At 44.4% G+C, this 27,602-nt stretch overlaps 1 protein-coding gene across 1 annotated transcript in view; it reads left to right on the plus strand.

Moving 5' to 3' along the window:
* The window catches only part of ADGRA3 (adhesion G protein-coupled receptor A3), a 103,085-nt gene extending 79,853 nt beyond the window's left edge, over nucleotides 1–23,232 (plus strand). Inside the window, exons 15-19 of the mRNA XM_084800087.1 lie at nucleotides 8,540–8,664; nucleotides 9,874–9,997; nucleotides 19,062–19,207; nucleotides 21,415–21,510; nucleotides 21,653–23,232. Coding sequence (XP_084656213.1) covers nucleotides 8,540–8,664; nucleotides 9,874–9,997; nucleotides 19,062–19,207; nucleotides 21,415–21,510; nucleotides 21,653–22,895 — 1,734 coding nt within the window. The 3' untranslated portion in view covers nucleotides 22,896–23,232. The remainder of the gene's footprint in view (nucleotides 1–8,539; nucleotides 8,665–9,873; nucleotides 9,998–19,061; nucleotides 19,208–21,414; nucleotides 21,511–21,652) is intronic.
* The last annotated feature ends 4,370 nt before the right edge of the window (nucleotides 23,233–27,602 follow it).

Genomic DNA, 27,602 nt, shown 5'->3' on the forward strand with positions numbered 1-27,602 from the left:
TAACTTAACGTAAACGGCTCCGTTTAATTATGTAAGAGGTGATTCTGGGTTCCAAGGGAAATTGAGTTACTTCGAAGTGAAGTGAGTGAGATCGTATCTTGTAGAGGATGCTCAGTGAACCGTACAGGAATCAGAGCAGCTAGGCTCTGACCTGTTTAACACATGGATATACCTTGGGCTTATGCAGTTGGACTCTGTCAGTGTAGGGCAGTTGGTTCTCCAGAGAGCGCACGGTGTGTGACAGAAGGTTTTCCTGACTGCTTTGCCTTCTCCTGCCTTTCTGACCACACACCCACGACAGTGTTAACCTTTTGAGTTGAAGACAAACACGAGGATGAGTGGGGATGACTGAGGCTCTTGACTGCATGAACAATACTGAAGCGGTGTCTTCACTGTGATTGGCTCCATTCTGCCCACTGTTATTCAACGTTGTTGTTGCCGTTAACCATTTTGTAAAGTAGCTTCTATTAATAGGTGGGACCAGGTCTCTTAAACACTGACACTTGCTTCAGTCTTACTTTTGAGCACATTAGGGCGAAATGATCCATCTTAGCTAACAGTGGTTACGATTTGGCTGTTAATGTTGTGATTGTTAGAAGGTGTTACCACCTTGGTTGTGTGTGTAGAGAACAGACAGAGGAATCACTGCAGGTCTGGAGACATTGCCCAGAAATAGCCAAGGCTTCCCTGTTTCTTTAACTCCCACTGTGAGTCTGGTGTCTAGGCAGTATTTTATCCAAGTATAAGTAATCTTGAAACATGGTTTATTATATACTTGACTTTCTTTCTTTCTTTTTTTTTTTTTTAAATGTGATGGCATTTACTGCTAGAAATGATCTTAAGGCAAGCCCAGATATAATTTTCCATAATGTTTGCTTCATTTTCCTTGCTTCTATCTTTTAAGGCCTTTCCTGGTCACTTGGCAGTTGAGTCAGCAAAGTGGATATTTTGCAGGTGACATGATCAGTGACGCCATGAATCCTTAGGCGCACACAGCTGTAAGCAGCGCACTGAGCCGTACCCAATATACGTGTACTTCCACACGCATACTCTTGGGTCTCTGATGGTTGGCGGAGAACGTATCACCAAAACCGATTTATTGTTGTTAATATTATTATTATTCATTATTATTATTTTATATTTATCCTTTTGTGCTTTAAATTAGTGTTGATAACTAATGATTTTCTTCACAAGGTGTCTGGTTTCTGTAAATTTACATTTCACCACTTTGTCTTTTAATTAAAGCACTAATGGGCCTGTGAGGGGGCCTCCTTGCTGCCAAGTCTGAAGGTCTGTGCTCCATCCCTAGAACCCACACATGGCGGAAGAAGAAAACCGACTCCCTGAAGTTACCCTCTGACCTCTGCCCTTGTCACATGTCATTCACCCCTGCCCCACATACACACACCACACACACACACACACACACACACACACACACACACACCACACACAAGATACACAAGTGAAAAGTAGTTTTTCCTTCCAGAGTTGACATTAGTTAAAGTTTGAGACAATTTCTCTTAAGCTATTTATTTATTTATTTACTTATTTATTTTTATTTTAATACTCATTCCTTCTTCCCCTTGCTCTTCTTTCAAATTCATGACTTTTTTTCCTTAATTATTATTGTTGTTGGGAGTAATAGTGGTGGTGATGGTGGTGGTGTGTGTGTGCGCATATGTGTGTTTGTGTGTGTGCACGTGTGCATACATACAACCTGCTCAGTCTATAGTGTTCCTTGTGCGTATGCTTTAAGGGCTGACCACGTGGTCTCGAATAACCTATTGGTGTGCTCTTCCCTGGAGAAGAAGAGACTATTTCTCCAGCTGTCAGCATCCTGAGTTGCCTGGGGTTACTTCCGTGTACTGTTGGAGCCTTGTGAGTTCCTGTCACCCTTCCACGTTAGTACATCTGTTGGTGTCTGTCCACTTTGTTCTGCTTACGTTTGGGCAGGCATGTTGGTGACACTTCATGGGTGGTGGTGTCTGACGTACCTAACAGTCTCACAGCAAATTCCCTGGTCCGTTGGCTCTTACTGTCTTCCCACCTTCTCTTCCTCCTCGGGGGGTCCCCGAGCTCTAGTGGAGAGAGTTGTGCAGTAGACGTAGCAACGGAGACTTGGTTCCACAGTTCTGCATTTTGATTGATTGTGGCTTAAAAATGTTTCCCGTTCACATTTTGAGGATAAAATAATTGGAAACTGTGTAGCGTTTGAAGGAGAAACAATAGAAAATACAAGATTGCCTGACGTGTATATAATACTAATCAGACGTTGAACAGGGCGAATGAAACACAAATACTGCATTTTAAGCTTCACTGTGATACTGACTGCACTATATGAAACTTTTTGTTTTTGTTTAATCTAATACTAGTTGAAAGGTTCTATTTTTGAACTTCCTAACTGTTCTTCTAAACTATTTAAATTAGTATAATCCTTTTCTAGAAGGAATAAGCTATTCTTTTATCTTTCAGACTTTTAATCTTTTTAAAAAAATGTGGAACATAGTTTTTCAAAGCAGGAAGACTGCTGAGATCTTTCCACTCTGTTTTCAGTCTCTTGTTTTCTGAGATGTAACTGCCACCTAGAGGAAGAAGATGGAAACACATCTGGGATTGTTGAAAAAGTTGTAGAGTACATGGAAAATTCAGTGTCGCTTCTTCATCATACAGGCTTGTAATGGAATGAAGCCCAGTTAAGGCTGTAGATATATCTCTGAAAGCTTATATAGCATGTATAAACCTTGTGGTCCGCCATCAGGACTACAAGAGAAAAGCAGAGCTGTCCTACAGAACTTAATAACAGGTTAAGACAGAAGTAATGCCCTTTTAAAATAAAAAACCATTGTCTTTGTTTTCTTCTAAATTTTTTATTGAGTCATCAGTGTAATCCTGATTTTCTTGCGTGCGGTCTTCTTATGTCTTTGTGTAAAGTCTAAGTACTCGTCTCTCTTGGGCGATAAGCCACGTGCTTCTGTCTTGTGATTCCATTTGAGAACTGCTCTTTAAAGAATGAGATACAAATACTGTTTTGCTGCTAAGTCCAGAGTAATGATATCCTGCTTGGTTCTTCTGATCGCTCTGCTGTACTGAGTTACAGAGAAGCTGTCCAGCACCTGAGGGGGTGAAAACACTCAGCAGAAGTTGGAATTACTGGATTGATGTCAGAAGTTATGTGTGTGTGTGTGTGTGTGGGGGGGGGTCAGAAGAAGCAAAGGAGCTCTGGGCAATAGAAACGATGTAGGACCTTAACACCTGTTCAGTAACAGCTGGGAGGGCGAAGCGCTCACTGTGCCTGCTTTGCCTTTGTTACTAGCATCCAGCGGCCACTTCCTTGATGCTCTAGCAGTGCTTGCACGTCTGTTATATAAAGTGTGCTGAGTAAAAGCAAACCAAGTCCAGTTAATACACGTAGGCTTCCCCAGGAATGCGAGCAAGGTTTTTGCCTAAACAATTTTTAAACAGCACGCTCATCTGCCTCAGTATGTTTTAATTACTTCTGCATGTGACTGTACAGTGGGAATCCCTCAGCTATCAGTTGTACATAACTACAGTTGATGGCTTCTTGCATATTCAAGATATGTTCAGTGTGAATATGTATTCCTGTGTTCACCCATTTCACGCATGCTTGCTTGCTGTATACATTGTCCTAAACCGTACTTCCTGGGTGGAGAATGGCCTAGTAGGTAAAGTGCTCACTGTGAAAGATTGGAGACCTGTAGTGAAAAGCCATATGTCGTTGTGGGTGCCTGTAAGGACAGCACTGAGGAGGCCTAGACTGGGCCGTCCATGGTGTTCTCTCCAGCCAGTCTACTTGAATTGGTGAGTTCAAGTTCAGTGAGAGAAACTGCCTCAAAATATAAGATGGACCTACCTGAGTTTGAGGCCAGCCTGGTCTATAGAGCGAGTTCTAGGATAGCCTGGGCTACATAGAGAAACCTAGCCTTGAAAAACCCAAACAAACAAACAGAAGCAAGAACAAAACAACCCCCCCCCCCCCGAAATAAAAATAGAGGTCGGAAAGTGATTTAAGAAGACACCTGATACCCCTGGACACTCTGTGGTGCTGATGCTGCGTGCTAAGGCAGTAGAGATGGCGTGGTGGCAGCTGATCGGCAGTAGGCACTCATGTCTCATGCCCCTGCCTTGTCTTTATGGTAAAGGCAATTGTCATTGCTTCTTGTCCACAGGCCTGGAACTGAGGTGGCTTAGATTTGGAACATAGATTTGCAATGATGAGAATCCAGGCAGTCTGATCCAGAACTGCTGATCTAACCACTCTGCACCACCTCATCTCTCACATCTCACGTGTCACAGGGAGAAAAGCACACTGCCGTATTCTGTCTCTCTGTCTCTATCTCTCTCTGTGTCTGTCTGCCTCTCTCCTTCTCCCTCTCCCTCTCTTTCTCTTCCCCTTCCCTCCCTCCCTCTTTCCCTACCTCCCTTCTTTCTTCTCCCTCTTCCCCTCCCCGTCTCTCCCTTCCCCTCACCTCTGAGGAGTTATCTTCCAGCCCTCCCCTAGTCATCTTAGGTTTTCTCTGTTGGGTCTGTTTCCAGCAGTTTAAAGTGACATAGTGTCACTTTACACATTTTGTGATGTCTCTGCTGGCCGCATTTCTGCAAGATGAAACTAATGATGAACAGGACCAGCTCTTTTTACTCTTTCATTAGCTTTTAGTACAGTTTGGATTACTGTGATTTCCACATGTGCTATGCCCACCACTAGCCCCCATGGCTGATGCCCAAGCACTTACAAGCCCCGTGTTTCTTCCTCCCAGCGTTCTAACATAGTGTGCCCTAGGTCAGTTGTGATTGTGCTCACACTCTGTACCTAGCACGCATAGTGTGGCTTTGTGTGTCTTCTCTCTTCCCTGTCGTTACATCCGGGGATTCCTTTTGCTCTTTGATCCTGCATTTAAATATGATTTTCTTTTCCTTAAGGGAAGTTTAAAAGTTTCATAGAAGTCATCATTTCTTTTCTTTATTCCTGACTTTTTTTTCATTTCTGATTTCAGATATATTTTCTGTTTTCTTTTTTCTTTCTTTCTTTTTTTTTTTCTTTCTGTAAGTTTTGAGCATGTCTGTATTGTGACATACAGGGGCTTCCCTGAGCTATCCTTTCTAGAGCAGATCCTGGAACACGTGGGCAGTTCCTGCTTTGTTGCTGTTTCTATTTTTCTTGTTCATGGTATGGTAGTGATGGAAAATTTAAAACTTCTACTCATTTCCTATTCACTCTTCTTGGCCTTGAAGTACCTCTGGTGCTCTGTCAGGTGGACAGTACATCAGAACCTGAATGGTGCCTGTTCTTTGCACTTCCGGTTGTCTCTGTGTCCCATGCAACATAGCACCCTGCTTGGATTCTGTTCACCTCGCTGGGAAGAATAGTAACTGAGGTCACCATTAGTGCTGGGCTACAGTGGTGTGAGTGTCTGCGATAGGGACCTTCTCTGTCTCAGTAATAGAGTTACTAACAGTGTTACTTTCTCTCCTCCTAGTGCTGTATTTATACAATGTTTTATTCTAGTTTTCTCTGACAGTCTGTCTTAGTATAAGGTAATTCACAATAACTAGACTCAAGTGTTTTTTAGAACCATCCTACCATCCTAAGCTTTTTAGTGGCCTCCAATTCTTACACTATCTTGTATTGCTCAAACCAGCAAGGATCCCCCTTCTCCTCCTAAATGCTGAACATCTAAGGGAGATTTCTATGACTTTGATGGTTCTGTGTTGAATAATTACTAAGTATCTGCAGAAAAGCTTTGGTTTCTTCTTACCCTTCAAGTCTTAAAGCGTTTACTGTATGCCCTTTGCACATTCTTCTAGGTCTCTTATCATGTAGGATTTTTTTTTCTTTTCCTCCTCCTCCTCTTTCTCCTCCCCCTCTCTTCCCCACTCCCCCCTCCTCTTCCTCGTCATCTTCTTCTTTGCATTTGGGCAGGTCACTGTTCCTGTGGAGACAGTGTCTACTCTGATGGAGCAGAGTTTCTTTAGTCTTCATTGGAATTATTTGTGACCTAAATTTGGTGCATTGAGCTTCTCTTCCTGTTATCTTGCTCTTGTGACAGAGTTATGCTCTGCCCAGGACTATAGGAGGTATCTTTGCATCCTCCTTCGGTCCATCCTACTTCCTGTGAGATGTTGGTATCTCTCTGTCTTATAGGGGATAACAGCCCCAATTCCTGTGGTTAGTCAGTGGACTCTGAAGCAAGCAGTGCCAGAGTGTGCTGGCTCTGATACTTTCTGTGTCCAGGATACTGAAAGTTTATCTCTAGCTCTTGTGTCTGTGCTGGTATGACTGCTCCTCATAGAAATAATGGATGCTCATTACCCAAAGGTTTAAAAGTGTCCCTGATATTCTAAACGTGTCATCAGACGTGTTTCTTGGGGCCCTGTGTTGTAGACCCATATTGTGTGCACATTACAACGGCAGACTCTAGGGTCATCAGTGAGGTCTTTGTCCATTTCCTTCTGTGTACTAAGTTCACCTTGAGCCCTCTGAGGCCTATGACTGTCTACCTATGGCTGCACATCTGCTGCCCAGGACTGTGCCTGTCTGGTGGGCACCTAGTTTATGGCTGTTGAGTAAATGGAGGACCCACAGGCTGCAGCTGGTCATGATGCAGGAGAGCACCAAGCTTGGAATTCATTTTTCCATCCAGCTGTTATTCCTTCAGACCTTGTGAAGAGCTTTCTGGTTATAGATGCATCACTGTGAGCTTCTTCCTGCATCCAGCCACCCTTTTGTACCCTTAGCTGTGGCCAACTGTGCAGGTGTCTTTGTGATGTGCCTCAGTCCTGTCTGAGGAAGGCAGGGTTAAGGTGGCTGCTCTCTGTGAGCAAGAGAGTGTCCATTTTGAGGTTGGGAATCCACACTTGTCAGTGAAGTTCCTTTGGATCTGATCCTCACAGGACTTAGTTTTTACATCCCTCAGTTTTGTGATCTGTAAAATGGAACTAATCATGTACCAGCTTCATAGAACTTTTCTAAATAAAGTGCTGGATGGTTAGCAACTGGGCCACGTTCTGTTAAGTGGCTTGCTGCCATTGATGCCTGAGTTTTGTCTCTTACAAGGCTTTTTGTAGTTCTAGCTTCAGCAAATGCAGTCAGGCTCAGTTGTCAGTCTCTCTCCCCCTGCAGCTGTGACCTGCAAGGATAGGAACCACATCTTGCATGGTATTTGCTGTGTTCAGGTTTTTGGAACTTGAGTTTACTTCCTGATGGCTTTGTTGCCTTGGGGACAGTGTCATCTGCCATGTTGTCTCAGCTGGTGACTATGAGGGTGTTAAGTGTTGAAAGGTATTAGGGACGGTGGAGTCTGCATCGTCACTCATGTGGGTTGCTACTCTCTCTTTTTTTTCCCTTCGTTGTGGATAGACATGGAAGTAAGGATGTGGTCCAGTTCTGAACATGACTGTTGGACTCAACAGGCATTCTTTTAAAAAGACATAAACTTTGGAAAGAGCTGTGTTGGTGGTGACTGGGAGGAGTTGCTTAATTAGGGATTGAGCATGGATATGATCAATATATTGTATACATGATGAAAAATTGAAAGAATAAAGTTTAAAAGTACAGCAGAGGTAAGTGTCCTGTAAAAGTCTACCTGTTTGAAGTTGGGTCAGCAGCTTGTGCTGCCCTAGACGACAGGGTGATAAGGGTGTTGTGGGAGGATATTAGGTGACTGAAGTACCGCCACAGAGGGGTTTAGAATCCTTGTCTCATCTTTGTAGCCTAGCCACACTAGGCAAGCACCTTTATCTACTATCCTTGCTACAGACCGAACAGACTACCAAGAGTTTATGGGCTGACATCAAAGTCAACCTTTTCTGTTTTTAAGGAGATTTATCTTAGATTATTTTGGTCACCATTTCAGTAATTTGTCTAATGTTACATAATAGTAGATTTATTAAAATCTTATGGGATTACCATTGTGTATGCAGTCTGTTAGCGAGGCAAAGATTGACTTCCATATGTGGTATAACTTCTGTTCCTTAAACATGGGTATGAGACTTAGGTTCTAGGATTGATCGGCCAAACATGTTTTGCATGTGGTACAAACCATAAACAGGGTGATGGTCTGAATAATAAGTATCTTTCCTAGGCTTATGTACTTGAACACTGGGCTCATTGTTGATGGTGCTGTTTGGAGATTCCTATGGGATCTTTAGGAGGTAGAGCCTTGAAGGAGGACGTGCATTGCTCAGGCATTAAGCATTTGTAGCCTTACTTTACTTCCTACTATCTTCCTGTTTCCTGTGTGTGGAGGAAATGAGGTCAGCCAGATTCCTGCTCCTGTAGCCACTTCTATGCCTTCCCAACCATGCTTGACTCTTATCCCTCTAAAACTGCGAGCTGAAATAAACTCTCCCTTTCTTCAAAAACCAAACCAAACTACCAAGACAAAGAGCAAGGGACATAGTCGGAATAGAACACAGAGATGTCAGTCTGGGCCAGAGTTTTTGGTCAACAGCATTCAAGAAACTTCCGGTAGCTACATGTCTGTAACAGCCCATGACCATTTTTTTTTGTCCCCTTTAGGATCTGACTGGGTCAGAGTTGTACACGCCAGCAGCCAGTCTCCTGCATCCTGTGATTTATACCACCGCCATCATTCTCCTCTTGTGTCTCTTGGCCGTTATCATCAGTTACATATACCACCACAGGTAGGAGCGTGCATCCGACCACTGTAGACCTGTGCACACGGACGGAAGGACTGTATTTCATATTCAGTTGGCTGAGCTTAGGAGTGACAGCAGGGGTGCCCGTGCAGAATGAGGATGCTTACTCTAGACTGCACATCGCCCTCACTCCATGCCACCCGGGGTGGGAAGAGTCGTCCTCTGAGGCTCCAGAGCTAACTTCAGCCCTGAGGAGTTTTCTCTCCTCTATTGAGGACATCGTCCCATTTCCACTTTGCTGGGTTGTACCTGGAAGAGATTGTGGGAGTGAGTGCTGGGCGCCTGAAGGAGAGTGGGGTTTCGTCGTGTATCGGGGTCCCTGCAGAGCCCTCTCACGGTGAGAGACAGTCCACGCTTGTATTTTATGGCTTTTACACTGTTTTAGTATCTGTAAAGATGGCACTTGTAAGAAAGTTGGTGACATTTGAACAGAGGATTTGGTTTCTGTTCATTGGAGACATCGCTATGGAAACTTTTATTTTCTGATTTAGTAATGGACTAAAAGGGTTCGCTAAGCAAAAGACTTACTTACAAAGATTCTGCTAGGAAGTATTCTCCTATTTAAGTCAGACATGTATGGCATTTGTTGACATTTGCTTTGGGGACAAAAGGTGATTTTGATGTATTAAAAAAAAAAAAGGAAAGGAAAAGAAAAAAGAGAGACTTCAACATTTCATTGTAAAAGGGCAGGAGGAAATGCATTGGGCATTTAGGCTATGTGTGCTTTGCAGCTTGGGCAGGACAGAATTCGTTGGTGCTCTGCCAGCATTTCTGTATAGCTAAGTGTGTAATCCAGTATTCCTAGACATCATTAGTGACTGTTGTCTGTGTTGAGACGACGGAGAATTTGTATAACATTAGTGGGTGCTATGGTTCGTGAGTGCCTTAAAAATATATAAAGCTAAATGTTTAGAAACAATGTTAGGTCAAATGGTCCCTCAAATTATGTGTGTGTGTGAGAGTGAGTGTGTTTGTGTGAGAGAGAGTGTGTGTATGTTTGTGTGTGTGTGTGTGTGTGTGTGTGTGTGTGTGTGTGTGTGTTGTATTTATAGTATATGCTCAGTTAGTAAGATTTTAAAACTTAAAGCATTTAAATGCACCCTCTTGTGCAGCCAGACTTAACCTGTAGCTGCTCATCAGAGCCCTGCTGCCAGTGTGCCGACCCAGTGGTCACGTTCCTCTTTTTTCCAACAGCTTGATTCGGATCAGTCTCAAGAGCTGGCACATGCTCGTGAACTTGTGCTTTCATATTTTCCTGACCTGCGTGGTGTTCGTGGGAGGAATAACCCAGACCAGAAATGCCAGCGTCTGTCAAGCAGTAAGTCAAACTTGAAAGGTTTTAGGGTGGAAAAAAAATTATGGTACTAGAAAATAACTTTGTGTTTCATTAACTGTAAAACAAACGAACTGTTTCTCTGTAGTTTTCGCTTTACTTGCAGCCCAGTCTAATACCGCCCACTAAGCAATCTGGCAGTGTTCTTGAAGTTTTGAATACTTATTTGCAGGCTAATGGCTAGTTCTAAAAACTTGTCTCTGTCCTTAGTACTTGCCTATTATCTGTCAAGCCCTTTACAGGGCTGAACAGTTCATTTCAATGTTTATAAAGTCCCAACTTCGAGTGAAAAAGAAATGACATTTTTCTGACAGATTTTAAAGAAGGACTTAATCCATTGATGAAAACCAGAGGAATTGATCAACACTAAGAACCCATTAGGATTGCTAAACATTAATAATTAAATAGTTAACTCTTGCTTTTAAACTATAACCATTGCTCTTCATGTATACCTTATTCTTTTCCACCTACCAAGATGAGACTTGATAGATGGCCTATGACCATATAGTGGGCCAGGAGGTCCCCCTCGGTCACAGACCTAGGGGAGGAGAATAGGTTGAAAGTGGGAGGGAGGGAGGAACAGGTGGATACAAGTGAGGGGAAACAGTTGAGATGTAATCTGGATAAATTAATTAAAAAAAAAAAGAATAGGATATTTCTCTCCATGTAAGAATAGAAGATAGTTTTCTTTCCTTATTTGTGTATTGCTTACATAAGGATAAGCAGTGTAATACAACAGTAAATAATCAGACTACTTGGATTTGCACCTCAGTTCTAACACTTACAGGTGTGCAGTGTTGCCTATGCATCTCACCTTGGAAAGTCCCTGTTTCATGTAACTTGGGGAGTGTCCACGCTGTCCCCACCAAACAGCCGCTCTCCTGTTCTCATCTCTCTGACAAATAGCAGTTTCTCTCCTCTTGCTGGTCTGACTTTGACTACTGGGGCTGTGTGACCTTCTACCATTGTACAGTGTCCTTGAAGGTTATCTGTGTGCCTGAATATGGTATAATTTTCTTCTTTATAATGATCAAATAATATTCCATTCTGATGCCTTTTTGTATTCATGATAAGCAGGAATCGTTTCATCCCTTGGCTAGCGTAAAGCGACAGTGAGCATAGACTATAAATATCAGTTTGAAATCATGATTCCAGTTGCCAGTGTGTCTATCTCAGTTTCTGACCTGCAAATTGAGGTGATAATTGAATTGTTGGCTGTTATGATTGTATACATTAAAAAGCAAAACTAATTCACACATGCATCACCAGAAATGACATGAAAGTTTAGAAAAGATTAAATATGACATTAATGTACAAAAGTCTCCTTCCAGTATGCAGATATGATGTCTTGGCTACTTTCTGATTATTGTGGTAAGACACCATGACCAGCTGGGCACTGCAGCTCACATTTTTAATGCTAGCTCATGGGAGGCAGAGCCAGGTGGATCTCTGTGAGTTCAAGGCCAGCCTTAAAAAAAAAAAAAGATGCCATGATCAAGGCAACATAAGATAGGAAGCATTTCCTATGGGGCCCACTGTTCCAGAAGGTAGTAGGGTCTGTAACCACCATGACAAGAGCATGGCAGCTATGCAGGCATGTCGAGAGCTGCGATGTTGCCACGCCTAAAGATGGCACTGGCTTCCGCCTTCCACCCTCCCGACGGTGAGTGCTCTCCCTAATAAACAAGTCCTTATATGGCTATCAGCACGGGCATCAAGCCTTACGTCTCCATGACTCATTTCAGACCTATGGGGAGGCTACACGTGGCTCTCCCTGATTGGCTCTTGCTGAGGGTATAAGCCTTTGCCTGCCTGGGGGCGGGGCCATTCTCTGCCAAGGGAAGCTGTTGAAGATTCATTCCTGAGTAAACCGTCTTGAGAAGGAACCCGGTTGTCTTGAGTCTTATTCCTGCTGGTCAGGAAGGGCACGGACACAGGCATGGCGCTGGAGACGAGTGGGTTAGATCTCAGGATGTGCATATGTCCAGAAATCAGCTCAAGCTGGACTAGAAGGAGCTCTGGTATCTAGATATATGCCAGCCTAACTCAGGAACTTGTGACACAGGTACCTGGCTGCCAAAGGAAGTCATTTCCCTTGCCTCAGGCAGAAGGGACATAAGCCAGCAGTGACATATACCTGTGGTGGCACATCTAAGCCCATGCTGGGCTCCCTCAGTCCCTATTCACAGATGCCCATTATACATTTCAAAGCTCCCCAGGTAGCCCTCTGGCACTGCTCACCTCCCCCCATCTTTGTTAGCCCCCTTACCCCCCTTTATAATGGCTAAGTTCTCCCTCTTTCCCCACCCCACTATTCTGTTTCTCTCCAGTTAGCTCTTGCCATGTCCCAGTCTTGCTTCTCTCTCTGTTCTAAAACCTTTCAGATGCATCTGGATGCTCTCGCTCTTACTCGCAATACCCCCACCCCCATCACGGAGCCACCATCTCAGTGGTTTCTCTACTGTGCCCCTCATATGTAGAGAGCTTACAGCTGCGCACAAGTATGACCCGGTGAACAAGTGGATCCCAGGATCCCGAGTACTCTGTTGATGGGAATGTGAGTGGGTGTATCCTGTGAGGCTTTAAAAGTGTGCAAACCATGGAGCCTGCAGCTTCACTCAGGCTTAATGATCTTGCACTTGTGGGTCTGAATTTTCATGTTGTGTTGTACGCAGTGGCAGAAACCTGGAAGCAACCAAGTGCGTGCCTGTCACAGAGAGTGAGAAAACTTGGGCATGGAGTGAATAGTGAGGAACATGACCAGTGAGGTTTAGGCAAAAATAGGCTGAGAAATCATATTCACACTGACCTGCCTTTTCCTGGGATAAACGTGAGTAACATAACCCGCTTTCCATAAAGATGGGTAGTTGCAAGAAAACTGAAGGGTAAGAATAGGGAAGATAGTTACCTTGAATCGGGCTTCTGTGGTGAGATGCAGGTTGTTGTCAAGGTCCGAATTTCATCTCGCTGGTAGATTCCCAGATGCTTATTACGTCATGAACAATCAGTGTATTAACAGAGACTCTGGCCGTGCCTGGCCCAATCACGCTGGATTATGGCCTGTTTGTGGTCAGACCACCCCTGCATTCTTAAGAACTAATTTAAAATGGTTGTGTGTTTGTAGCAATCACTGAGAGGGTTCAGTAACTGCATTTTAATAGTAGCAGGCTTACACTAACTTCTCAGTAAGTGATACCGAGGAGTACTGCCTGCATCGACGCAGTGATATCTCAGCTGTGTGATGTGTTTGCGTCAGCCATTCTTCTGCCCTGGAAAGCATACTCCCAGGTAATGAGTCTCGGATCAGCACAATACACAGACAGAAGACAACTTCTTTGTTCTTGGTCCCTCACCAGTCACATCCTTGCTTCTGGCCTACACTGCAGGTACTGTCAGTAACAGTTTTAGAGATACTGTCCCTCGTGCCCCACTGTCCAGGCTTGCTATAATTTCATGGTGCCTAATTACTTTTCCTTGTCTCCAGACTCTAAGCCACCACAGGTTAAATGAACCAACACAGAATCTGACCCATAGTAGACACTCCATAGTTACTGAGAAAAAGAAGCCCGTGTTTGTCGATAGAAATCAAGCCCCAGGCATTATTTAGCCTCGGTCCTGTTATTAAAGCCTGCGGTGCGCTTTGGTACAACTCTCCTCAGTTTCATCCCAGAGAGCACCTTGCCTTCCTGAAGCAGACATGCCAATTCATTCATTAAGGACATGAATAGGAAGAGACTATTGTAAAGATGACCAAATGGTGGGTTATAGCCTCTCTACGATGAACAGGAGAGGGAGATGATGGGCTTCCTAGGAGCTCAGAACAAATGCTCCAGTCAAAGGTTTACAAAGGACATTCAGTGAGTGACAGACATAGTAGCCCTGTTCTCGTGTTCATGACTCAAGGCTCCTTGCTTTCACACTGCAAGAGGATTCTGTTGGTCGGGCTGGGAGAGGCATGTGGAGGACGGAAACCTGGGTGAGGATGTCAGGCCCTTGTGGGTAACAGTTAGTCTGTGCCTGCCTCATCCTCTTGTTCTACTAGTCTACCCAGCTGAGGCTTCTGTATTTCTCCTGTAAAATACGGGTCAGGGTGGCTAAATGGCTAAATAGAACAATCTTCTATCTCTAAAACTGAGCCCTGCAGGCCTTTAATTGAAACCTTTGGGAGCAGAGGGTGGATCTCTGTAGGTTCAAAGTCAGCCTGGTCTACAAAGAGAGTACCATGTCAGTACAGTGAGACCCCGTCTCTCTATAAAATGAGGGTTTCAGCACCAGCTGTGTAAACTGAGAACATGACTGCTCCAAGGTGATTGACTGAAAGGTTTTTGTTGTAGATATGAAGGAGAGTGTAGCCAGAGACACCTGGAAGAGCCCAGAGCAGGGAGAGAGTAGTACCCTAAACGTGGCCATGAGACTGGGCTTGGCCATGAGAGGAGAGAGATAAGGGGAGGGCAAGAGAGAAGAGAGTGTTAAGCAAAGGAGATGAAGAGAGGTGTGTAGGCTCGATCTTCTTAGCAAACATATTTTATTATGAACTTATTAACCAAGAGTACCTCACTTATAACCCGCCTAACCTAAACAATAGGAAAAGGAGATTAAAGAATACAATAATGAAACCATAAGGATATCAGTTCAGAGGAACAATTCTCCTGGTGTAATCAGCAGGCTTTCTTCTGCTGGAACCTGGAGCCTCAGCCAGAGCCTGGAGCCCCGAAGCCTTCCCTCGAGTGGTTCTCTTTAGGAGTGTCTCGAAGTGGAGCGATGAACAGCCAAAACTATGCCAAGTCTCCAAAGGCCGCGCCTCCTGTTTTTTGGTTCACATTTATACCGCCTCTCAGAATTTGTTCAAGGACTTTCTCAGCTGCTTAACAAGCAATCTCCCCCACACGGTGGTTCAACTTCTAAGGGGATAAACATCACCTGCTCTCTCACAAGTCTTGTTCTCATCCCACACTTGTGATCTAAACAAAAAACACGTTTATCTCTCCTTCAGAGGTGACTAAAGAGAGGACCGAGAGGCCACTTGGCTGAAATGGGCCGTGTTATATAGGAGTGAAAAGCTGAGGAAGGGAAGTCCATGGGCTGGAGATGGTTAGGGTGGGGGGCAGGATGAGACGAGCCACAGGTGGTTGTGATGCCGAGAAAGCCACCAGGCCAGCATGTGTTTTCGTATGTTATAGGCACCACAGTTAGCTGGTTTCTTTTGGACCAACCACCTCATCACTGAGCCGTAACGTGCTCACTTTTAGGTGCCATTTTGCATAGGCATGTCATCTGGGTAGCTGTGTGTGCCTTCCCTCTGTCAGGAGTCTCCTACTTTACAAACAGGATAGGAGTGCTGCATGTCCTATCGCACACTGATCGGTTGAGAGTGTTAGAGGTGCCAGCTGCCAGGTTCCTAAAATCAGTTCCAGTTTTCTGCTGCCTCTAACTGTTTTGTGGAAGGAGCAGAAGGAAGCAAAGAGGCAGAGCTGGGAGGTTGCAGGGGATTTGTGTCCCAGTTCACCGTGGACCATTGAGTAATTGCTTGGTTGTTCATTTTCTGCCCTGGGTTTTCTTAGCCAATCATAAAGGGACTTGGCTGGACCTTGTTTAACTCTCCTTGTTGGTCTGCTGTTCCGTGATTTAATCTACAAATAAAGTGCCAGCCGCCCTTCTCCAGTGTCCTTTTTTATCTGTTATCTAGAGAATTGCTGTGCTGGTACGGGAGAGCCAGTGGGGAAAATCGAATCAGGAAACAGGAAGAGCTGTCTACTTGCGGCTGTGTCTTTAACTTGCATGTTAACCCTAAGAGGTACTTTTCCCTGTTATATAAGTATGTAAACCCAATCGTGTAGAAGTCAAGGGCCCCAAGTCACTAGTGGTGGGACACAGCAGAGGCATGATCACGATGCTGAACAGTTTGGTCAGATCTCCCACTGCCATCACTGTGCTTGGCTGAGGACTGGGGCCTTATAGACCATCAATCACACTTGAGTGTGAAGAGCCTGTTGGCGTGGCTGCGGACCTCTGTTCTGTAGCTCTGAGTTAGCAATGCTGACCTCGTGGTGAGGCCAGGAGCGTTATTAGTAACTTATAGAAATATATTTGTGGGCATGTGACAGTCACTTACTGCTAGGAGGTGTTTCTCATAACTTTTGCCTGTTCACATATGATTATGATATTCATCATACAGGTAGGATTTTTTGTTGTTTTGCTTTTGGTATAGTTATGCCTACCACAGTGTATACAATAGTGACTTAGTTAAAGAAAAGCAAAGGAAGTATACTTAAGTGACATATACTATGTAAGTGACATATAAGTGAGACTTACTCCTTTTATATAAGATTTAATTTTATTTTAAATTGTGTGTGTGCGCGTGGTACGTGTGTGTGTGTGTGTGAGAGAGAGAGAGAGTGTGTGTGTGTGTGTGTATGCTGGTGCCCACAGAGGCTAAATTCACTGGATCCCCTGGAGCTAGAGTTACAGAGAGTGTGAACTACCCAACATGAGCCCTGGCAACAGAGACTGGTTCCTCTGCGAGAACAGTACACCCTCTTAAGTGTTGCTCTGTCTTCCAACCCTGAGGCCCATTCTTTTATAACTTTCATGTAGTGTGGAAATAATTGTCCTTTTCCCCCTCCCTTCGTGTGTGTGTGTGTGTGTGTGTGTACACATGTATACACGTATTAGACATGTGTCCCCGTTCCCTTTGTGTAGAGACCCAATGTTGACACTGTCTTCCTGGATTACTTCCCACTTTATTCAGACTCTCTCAGAGCCTGAAGCTGGCTGACACAGCCGTGCAGTCTAACTAGCTTGCTCCAGGGACCTGAGCGCTGGGGTTGCAGATGGCCGCCGTGCTTACCCAGCTTTCCTAGCTTGCCTTTGTGTTCTGAACTCCGGTCCTCAAACTTGCACGGCAGAGGCAGAGTAGAGTGCTTCTCTCTGGCTCAGGGTACCTTTCATAGGGAATGCTGTATTACACTTAATGTGCTCTTTACATGTCCCATGCATTACTTATTTCTAAATCGTTGAGCACATTGCCAGGCTCAGCTTTATTTGAATGTGTGGCCACCAGATTGTCTTTTACGCATCATCCAATGCTTGTGGAAAGTACCACAGGACCAGGGAGCGCCTCCTGGATCTCACCTCCATCTTCCTGCCTCTTGTGGGTTGGTGAATTGCTCCCACAACTGGGAAAAGTCTCCATTTTCATGATCATTTTAGTGGCAAGCGTTCTGAAGAACGAACACTTTTCTGGAAATTTAGAAATGCCAATAGAAAACACATCTGGCCAACTGTTGAGCTCTTCTCCTCAGAAAGGTGCTTACCTTGCCCTCTGCTCTGAAGTGTCTGTAACGTACAGTATTTAATGTGCATCCATCGCCAGCAATAGAATTTTGAGTAAAAACTCAGTGATGCCGTTTGAATTTATTGGTTTCTATGCAATAAATTTGCTACCTTTCCTTCAGGAGCTTAGTATGACTTTAGATGGCAGAAAGGGTTGTGACATTTTTCTCTGTGAACCTATCTTAGGAAGTCAGTAAAGCTGATGCAAACCAAGGAGCCACTTCCGTCCTAAGGGATGATGTCTAACTTTTCTAGTTTAGCTCAGCGGGACCACTGTCCTGGCTCTCCTCAAGTCTGCAAGCTTTATTCTAAGTAGCAACTATCCTGGTGAAGAGCTACTCTGATTTCTATGCCTCTCGGCTTTAGCAACAGCAGGTTAACTCATGCTGACCTGGGTTTGGCAGTGTGCACATGAGTTTTCTGAAGGTGGGGGAGCTACCCATTAAAAGAGAAGAGTTTTCTTGAAAGTTTTCACTTCTAGAGCGTTACCTGTAATAATCGTGTGAAGAAAAAGTGTGATCCAGGATTCGATCCTCAGCACCACATAAAACCATGTGTGGTGGAGCACCCTGTACTTCCGTACCCAGGCGTTAGAGGGAGGACAAGGGGTTTATAGACATCCTCCACTACATAGTGGCGACATTAACGTTAGCCTGGAGAACTTGACGTCCGTTTCCAAAGTAAGCAAAGAATCAAGAACAACAGCAGATGGAAAAGATAGAAAGTTTAGTTGGGAAAGCATGATATGTCATGCTTATAAGTCTTTTCACTTTGGAAGATGAGACAGGGGGCTTGCTGCAAGTTCAGGGCCAATCGGGCTACATAGTGAGTTAGTGAGTTACAGGCCACCCTTGCCTACAGATTGAAACTTAGTCTGACTTTCTGCCCCCTTCTATAAAATAAAACAAGATTCTAGATGGTGCCCGCGATCTGGCAGTGTACAGTGCTTATTCTCTCAAATTAAGTTCCGAGTCGTTTATGTTTCCTTTCATCATCATCTACAATTTCATCCTCAGTCAGAGGTGCTGTGACAGGCGTGTGATCAGCATACTTCCTGCCGTCACTAACAAACGGCTATATGTGTCATGTCGTGCACTGCCGTTACACTGTCGGTACCTGATGTGCCCTTGCTTCTGTACCCATCCGGGCTCCACAGAACTGCAGTGCTCTCTGTTGGTAAAGTCCCCACTGTTAAAATTGAAGAGACTCAAGTTGTGACTTCACGTGATTCCTTCAACATGACTTTTCTAATAATAATCACATTAACTATTTTTAGGAAGTAAAGTACCATAGCTAAGCGTTGGCGTAGACAGCCTGTTTAACCTCACTGCACTTTCACAGCACCCTAAGCACCCCAGCATGGACGCTGGTGCTCGGGATGGTGTGGGACCTTGCTGAAATCACAGCCAGGTAGGAAAAGGGATACAGTGTAAAGCGGAGGCTAAGTTTTGTTTCTGAGTTTACCTGCTCAACAGCGTCTTTCTCCAGAACTTACTATGTGCTGTCGTGTTCTCATTATCTTTGGCTTCTCTGTCCCTCCTGTCTGTGGCAGTTAGAAGGTGAGCTGCCTGACAAGTTGCACCTTCTGGTAAGAACCTCGATTTCTTCATGAGCGTTTGAGGGAGCCGGTCACAATACGCCTTCCTTCTGCATTTTTTGTCAGGCTCAGGAAACATTTCTTCTTAAATTTTCATACATTGTCCAAACTTCCTTGTAGGTTGGGATCATTCTTCATTATTCTACGCTTGCCACAGTACTGTGGGTCGGAGTCACCGCTAGAAATATCTACAAACAAGTCACTAAGAAAGCTAAGAGATGCCAGGACCCCGATGAGCCACCCGCTCCACCACGGCCGATGCTGAGGTACCCGGCAGCTTTGTTCTACCACACGTGCTCATTAAGTATTGTGTTTGCTTCAGTTGAAGCACAGTTGTTAAGTTACACCAACAGGGGCCGTGGGTGTGGATTTTGAGAGGCAAAGGGAAGGACTTGTAAGCTGACGGACTGGCTCAGAGTTATCGGCTTCCGCATCTCAGGAGGAAGCAGGTACAGAGAGCATGGGGGTGGTATCGCTTTTCTGTGAAATACTAGCTTTTTGAGTTCGTGGAGGTCACATATCACTGACCTTAATCTCAAGAATTAATTTAGTCCCTCTGTACAAGACAGAATGAGTTTGGAGTTACATATCTTTCCTGCCCATTCATAAGAAAAAGAATTGTGAATGGATTGATTGTGCTAGGTGAGTGGTGAGTGGGTTCCCCGAAGGCCTGATGTGCGCCTGGCTGAACGCACCCCCTGCCCTTGAGTTTGCAGGCCTGGCTGTGGGCTGTGGACTGCCTACTGTTCAGATCTCTTCAAAGTGCAGAATTGCAGAATTGTATGTATAAAAAAAAGAGCCACTCACATGGGAGGAGCAGGCATATGCTAAGCTGCTGCATGAGCCTGGCTTTGGGGGTTACTGCTGTAGGGAGAGGGTGCACGCTAAATAAGGAGTGAACAGAGGAAGCTGAGAAGTGCAGGTTGCCGAGCATAGGGTGTGTGTGGCCTGGAGGAGCAGGGGGTTCAGGGAGAGAGTTGGCTGGGGGACTTAGAGGTTAGTTTTCCTTAGGAGTCTATTTCTTATTCACACCAGATAGAGGTCAGTGGGAGACCATATAAATGATTCAGCTCATGCAAGTCCATCTTGGGCAACTGGCGCATTTGTTAGACTTACTTAAACAGGAGAATGGGTGACTTGAACAGCAGTGTCACCAACTAGCCCCACCCAGCGTAGGCAAGCTGCATGGCTGGTGTTTCGTGCCACCTTACTGGAGAGTCTCTTCTCCTTTATAAATCACTTACTGCCTGTAGTACCTCAGGGAAGGGCCTCCTAAGTTATGTTTTGTAAGCTTCGTGAGTTTTGTCAGTTTCCTGAGTTGTAGGCATCTGGTGCCTGCTTCTTCCAAAACGGAGTGTTACAATCCAGAGCTGCACAAGGTAGCTATGGTAAAATGTGTAAAATGTGTGTAGCTGCTGAAGATTTTTAACTCAAGAGAACTGGCCCGACAGTGTCATCTTAGGACAGTGTGGCATTAGCGTGAAGTACAAATTGGAAGGCCTGACTATAAGAAATGCTGATGAGTCACTGGGGTTTTCTCCGAGAGGCCAGAGAAGGTACTCTAGATGTGCAAAGCAGGTTCAGTGGGGTTGACAACTGATTGCCTTGAGGAGTGTGAGGATCAGAAAACTGAAGATGCCTGGATGGCCCCAGCAAGCTGGCCACCTCAGCAGATGGTGTTTCTATCAGCTGAAAATGCTACAGGAGAAAACCAGCTGTGGTGGACAGGCACAGACGGTAAGCCGCAGGGAGGCCTAAGAGTGCTCACCCCACTTGATTTCCACACGCCACTGTCACTGAAGCCCTGATAGTGGACGACATCTAGGGAGCAGGTAGGAGCGTAGCGGATCTCGGGCCTCATCTATTTCCAGAAGCAACGAAAGAGGGCTCCAGATAGAGTAGAGTAACAACAGAGTTCATGGGGGTTTGCTCACCCAGCCTGGATTACGGCAGGTGCCTGCCATTGTGTCAGAGAACTGAAGACTGTTGGCTTTGCTGAGAGTCTTGGAAACCTCATCCTCCACACGTCTTCCTGCCATATTTTATGTGTGTGAATCTCAACAGTTGCTGTGTAACAACACTGGCGTTTTGGGGCTCACTAGCTGAATTTAGTGGAAGCCACTTTCCCTAAAAACCCAACCAGCTATAAAACCTTACCTAGCCCCAAGCGTTCTTCTGCCTGGCCACAGGGTGGCAGCAGCTGACCAGCTTTTCTCAGCTCAGAGACTTTCCCTTTTGAAAGAGAAAGAAACAAACAAATGGAAAAGCAAAGCAGAAACGAAACGAAACAAAGAACCCAAACTCAAAGCATTTGCTGTCGTTTAAAAAAGCAGTCTCTGAATGTTGTCTCAGCGTGGGACTGGAAGGAAGGGAGGACTGATGTTCGGATAATGACCTGTAAAGTGTTCAGCCTTTGTAGTACGCGTACGTACCTGCCACATAGGGAAGGCTAATGAGCTGTTGTCTCCCCTAGGTTCTACCTGATCGGAGGCGGGATCCCCATCATAGTGTGTGGTATCACCGCAGCGGCCAACATCAAGAACTACGGCAGCCGGCCCACTGCACCCTAGTGAGTAGTGCTTGTTCTCTGTAGACCCCGGGCCCGAGCCCACTACTTCCTGAGCGGTTTGTCGGCACGGTCGGTGGCAGTCTCCTGGGTGCTTTATTGAAATATTAAAGTGTCTAAGCTGGTCCCCCATCTTCTCTCCTAGCTGCTGGATGGCCTGGGAGCCATCCTTGGGAGCCTTCTACGGACCTGCCAGCTTCATCACTTTTGTAAACTGTATGTATTTTCTAAGCATATTTATTCAGTTGAAAAGACACCCTGAGCGCAAATATGAGCTCAAGGAGCCGACGGAGGAGCAGCAGAGATTGGCAGCCAATGAGAACGGTGAAGTGAATCATCAGGACTCCATGTCTCTGTCTCTCATCTCCACCTCCACCTTGGAAAATGAGCACAGTTTTCAGTCTCAGCTTTTGGGGGCCAGCCTGACTTTGCTCCTGTATGTCACCCTGTGGCTGTTCGGGGCCATGGCTGTCTCTTTGTATTACCCTTTGGACTTGGTTTTTACCTTCTTTTTTGGAGCCACTTGTTTAAGCTTCAGTGCTTTCATCGTGGTGCACCACTGCGTCAACAGGGAGGATGTGCGGCTTGCGTGGATAATGATGTGCTGCCCGGGGCGGAGCTCCTACTCCGTGCAAGTCAATGTCCAGCCCCCCAACTCGAGCGGGACTAACGGAGAGGCACCAAAGTGCACCAATAGCAGCGCAGAGTCTTCATGCACAAACAAAAGTGCGTCGAGCTTCAAAAACTCTTCCCAGGGCTGCAAGCTGACAAACTTGCAGGCTGCTGCAGCCCAGTACCACAGCAATGCCTTACCTGCGAGTGCCGTACCTCAGCTTGATAACAGTCTGACTGAGCACTCGATGGATAATGATATCAAAATGCACGTGGCTCCTCTAGACGTGCAGTTTCGAACAAACATGCACCCGGCCCGCCATCATAAAAACCGAAGTAAAGGACATCGGGCCAGCAGACTGGCGGTCCTTCGAGAGTATGCCTATGATGTCCCGACGAGTGTGGAAGGCAGCGTGCAGAACGGCTTACCTAAAAGCCGGCCAGGCAGCAATGAAGGACATTCGAGGAGCCGGAGAGCTTATTTAGCCTATAGAGAGAGGCAGTACAACCCACCCCAGCAAGACAGCAGCGATGCCTGCAGCACACTTCCCAAAAGTAGCCGAAATGTTGATAAGCCTGTTTCAACCAGTAGTAAGAAAGACGCACCGAGGAAGCCAGCTGCAGCAGACCTGGAAAGTCAGCAGAAATCTTATGGCCTGAACTTAGCTGTTCAGAATGGACCAGTTAAAAGCGCTGGGCAGGAAGGACCCTTGCTAGCTACTGACCTCACTGGTAATGTTAGGACTGGATTATGGAAACATGAAACAACCGTGTAGTATTGCAGGGGCTTGCTTCCAAGACAGAAGCGATACAAACTGTGATAATCACATTCCTCTAAGCTATGAACTCTTAGAAACAAGCTGTTTACAGCCACCTTAGGGAGTCAGAACAGTTCTGAATATGCTTGTAAGTTCGGGGAGTTAGCTTATTTTATATTCCTAAATTGCACCCCTCCCTCCAAGAGATTAAAAAAAAATGTTTTAAAGCATTGTTTTACTTGTCAAAGCACCAAGAAGATATTTTGGAACTTGAAAATATAATTTCTTAGAACCTGTTATATCTACTTTACATTTCAGGCTTGTATTTAATAAAATAAATAGGAGTTTGTCTCTGTGCTGGTGGTTTATTTTTACACTATAAAAAGCGTTTTAGGAGACGGTGAGACGGCTCCATGAATTAAGGGTGCTTGCCTCCAAGTGTGCTGGTTTGTGAGGTACAAACCAGAACCCGTGGGTGGAAGGAGAAAACTCTCCCATGGGGTCCTCCGGCCTCCATATGTGCTTCCACAGTCATGTATATGGACAGACATATAAAGAAATAAATGTAATGCATTTTAAGAGCATTTTAGCTCTGTTTTAATGTGTACTGGTGTTTTTTTTTCAAGGTGAATCAGGCATAAATAAGTTATCAGATATGCTGTTGGATTAACTGTACTGGTTATAACACTTACGTAAGGCGATTTCTGAGTTGCTGTTTCATAAATACAGTTTCAAACATTACAAGGGTTTAAAAGATGTCACAGAATGGCTTTGAAAAATGGAAATATCATAGAATCCTGTGTGTAAGTTGCATAATTTTACCATATCACTTTGATCCTCCTGATGTTATTTTTCACATTTTCTGGGCTTTTTTTTTTTTTTTTGGTGGCTTCTATTTGAATTAAAGTTTATCTTCTCTTCTTACCCTTTTTCTTCATTTCCTTTTTTTCTACAGGGTCTCAGTCAGGCCACCAACTTGTTATATACCTGAGGAAGGTCTTCAACTCCTCTCTTCACCTCCCAGTTGCAGAAATGACAAATGTATATCACCAGGACCAGTTTATACAGTGCTGAGACTCAAACTTTGTAGCCTTGAGGTTAACTTTCTTAGTGGTTGTTTTTGGTGTGCCTGGGGCTCCTGCCCATGTGCTGTTTTTGAATATGCAGAAACACACATGAGATTCACATTCACTCTGGAGTCTCCCACATTGGCCCTTATGTTGGCTTATGCTTTGTGCTTAAATGAAAGTGGTCCTGGCTTTATGTTAAACTGTCCTTTATATTCTATCTCAATGGGAAACGATTTTGACACAGAGGCCACCATTAGTTAGAACACTGGTTCTTAGCCAGTTGGGTACACAGTCTTACAAGGTCCGTCTCCTGTGAAATACAGTGCTGGGGGAAAAAAATCACACAACTTAGAAATAGAAGTCCCAAAGTTTGAATCAAACCAGACTCAACAGCACATGTTCAAGAAGTACTAAAATGCAAGCAGCTTACCTTAAGTGTCAGACTCGCACAGTGAAGTGCTCACTCAGTGTGGGCATCCTCAGCCACGTTCCAGACCAAGCGCTCAGTGCCACACTATTCTTCATATTCATTGGGGTGCTGCCTGGAAAACTACTGATTTTTCTTTGCAATAATAAAAGGGACACTTAAGTTTAATGTGATGTGAGCTCTTGAGACAGTCGTGCTGGGGAAACAAGGCAAATGGCCAGCGGATGGCCATTTGTACACCCTGTCTACTTTCCAGCCAAGTGTTGGAAAATGAGGGAAGTTGCCGAAGAGCTGTGTGAATGGCTTTTCTTATTACCAGTCTTGTTTTTCATACCCCTCAGTGTGTTAATTTAGTGTTTTAGCCTGGTTTAATTTGCTGTGACCCAGCTCTGCCCCTGAAGAAAACTTCGCTGCTCTCCTTTCCCAGGCACGTGATGAAAACAAAAGGAGATTTACTTCCCAAAAGTGCTCTGATTACTGGGTGTTACCAATTTAAACAACTTTTTTCAAGTACAGGAAGTTGGGGACAGATCATAAAGGATGTTATACAATTGGAGAAAATGAAGCATCTACGTTTAAAAAATGGTTTTATCTTTATCTTGAGCCAGAGTGTCATGTAGTTCAGGCTCACCTTGAGTTCTGCACGTAGCTAAGGATGACCTTGCACGTAGCTAAGGATGACCTTGGACACCTGCTCCTCCTACCTCTATTTCACCAAGTGCTGGGGAAGATTTCAGCATCAAGTGACAGTCTGGGCTCTACTGGGTGCTAAAATACACGGGCCTAAGTGAGGAGGGTCGTAACTACACGGAAAGTGATGAGTGATGGCCTTCTGCATCCTTTATATTTGATGGAATTAAAGTTTGATGTTTGTGTATAGGACATGAATAATGCATTCCGTTTACCCCAATCTTTCTCATTCATGATTTATGGCTTGTTGCTGGCCGAGATTTCTGTATTTCTCATAGAATTGTAACCTGCTAACAGGTATTTCAGTCGTAGAGCTCAGGACTTTGTTTTTCTTATTAAAAAGACTTGGCAACCAAGATTCAGAAATGTTTTAGTTTTGGATTTCTCCTGAGTTATGCCATCTCAGTGACGGGGGCCTCTTTCCTACTGGTAAAGCTGTTGTACTTAGTGCCGCCTTTGCTTATGTTGCTACAGAGGAGCTTTCTATATATAATATCATCCAACTCCACACACATCTTAGTTGCTCTGAGTTTCATAGCAAAACGTAGTTGGTAATATTTAGAGAAATGCAAATTTATTTTATCTTGTAAAGGTAACTCAACCATTGCCATATAACAAGAGTGATGCATATTATATATACATATTACATTTTGTTCTTTATTTTGTGAGGGGATGGCATGAGTGTGGAAGTCAGGGGACAACTTCAGGGGTTGGTTCTTTCCTTCCGTCATGTAGGCCCAGGGTATCAAACTCAGGTTGTTTGGTTTGGTGAGAAGTTCTCTACCATCTTGGGGGCATTGTGCCCATCCCATGTTACTTACTATTTACCTCTACTTATATAATTCAGTGTTATACTGACCTACTTTGTTTTGGTTTATTATTACTATTAATTTTTCTCTCGGATTGTACATCCCAACTTCAATTTCCTCTCCCCCTCCATCTGTCCTCCCTCACCATCCACTTGTTCTGTTTCCCTTTATTAAAGGGCAGGACTCTCAGGAATATCAACCAAAGGTGCCGTATCCAGTTGCAGTAACCCACTTGGAGAACAGAGGTCCCCAAAAGCGAGCAGAAGCATCAAAAACAGCCTCTGTTTGGAGTCCCACCAAAACATGAAGATATACAACTAACTATAACACATATGCACATGCAGAGGGCCTAGGTCAGACCTATGCAGGCTCCCTGATTGGTAGGTCGGGCTCAGTGAGCCCCTCTGAGTCCAGGGTAGTTGATTCTGTGTGTTTTCTTGTGGTGTCCTTGAGCCTGCTGGCTCCTACAATCCTTCCTCCCCATCTTCAGCAGGTTTTCCCAGCTCCACCTAATGTTTGCCTTGGGTCTCTGCATCTGTTTCCATCAGTTGCTGGATCTACATTAAGACGTAGAAACATGAATACTAGAATTAAATGCTAAAGTAAATGTGTAATATTTCATATGATTAATAAGTAATTAACTGATTTCCAAAGTTATGCTATTTTGCATATACATAACAGCATAGCCGTGTTCAGTTTATTTAAATAAATGGTAGATGTAAATGCAAGATATGTCTGGATGCTGATTGGGCTCACGCTTGAGGGATGATGCTTGTTTGATTTCTGTGTTTCATGAATTGAGTTCATAGTGCCCCAGCTGAAGTTGGTTGAGAACGTACAAATGGAAGAAGAAAGTAAACAGCGTAGAACACAGCGTGTACTACACGTCTACAGATTGACCACAGATTGGTCCTCCTACCTCAGTCTAGAAGAACAGAGATTGTACCTGCCTTTATTTTGTTTTAATGCAGTCAGCCAACTATGAATCAGAAATAATATAAAGAAGTATTTGTACTGGGCAGTACTGGCCTCCTCCTCTCATTCCCTAACTAGCACAGTACAACTATTGCAGATAAACTATTGACATATGAGGTAAGAGGGGGTCAAAGTGTGAATTGGTGAGGAGGTTGTATGCAAATACTGTGCCATCATATGTGAGCGATTTGAGCATCTGGGATTTTTCTGTGGGAGGGGTCCTGGGAACAAGCCCCACGATACAGAAGGATGAGCTTTCTAGTTTTTTTACCTGAGATGATGTATTGGAACTACTTATTTTACTATTTCTGCAATTGAACTTTTTCCATCATTGCCTATTTTTTCTGTTATGTTATTAATACCTGTATCGATGTATTCATGTGAATTGACCAAATTATTTTGTCTTTATTGAAATGTAAGTAGTAAGTATATAATATAAGTAGGGTATGATTGTATGCCCAAAGTAAACTCTGAACAAAAAATTGTACTTGTTTTGTGAGTACTACAAACTTAACTGTGATTGTTGTTCCAATTTAAGCAAAAATGAAGCTGCAATCAGAAAATTCTATTCTTTTGATCCTCCCAAGCATCTCCACTCTACAACTTTTATTGGCCATTGGTCTCCTAGGTAACTGGAATATCAGGAGGTAGGAACATCCACTGATGCACATATACATGAACAGTGTGTGCTTATTTAATCCCTATAGGTTACCTCACCCTTTGTGTACTCACCTAAATGGAACGTGAAGGCTCA

Source organism: Acomys minous (assembly GCF_964271855.1).
Source record: "Acomys minous genome assembly, chromosome: 10".
NCBI lineage: Eukaryota > Metazoa > Chordata > Mammalia > Rodentia > Muridae > Acomys > Acomys minous.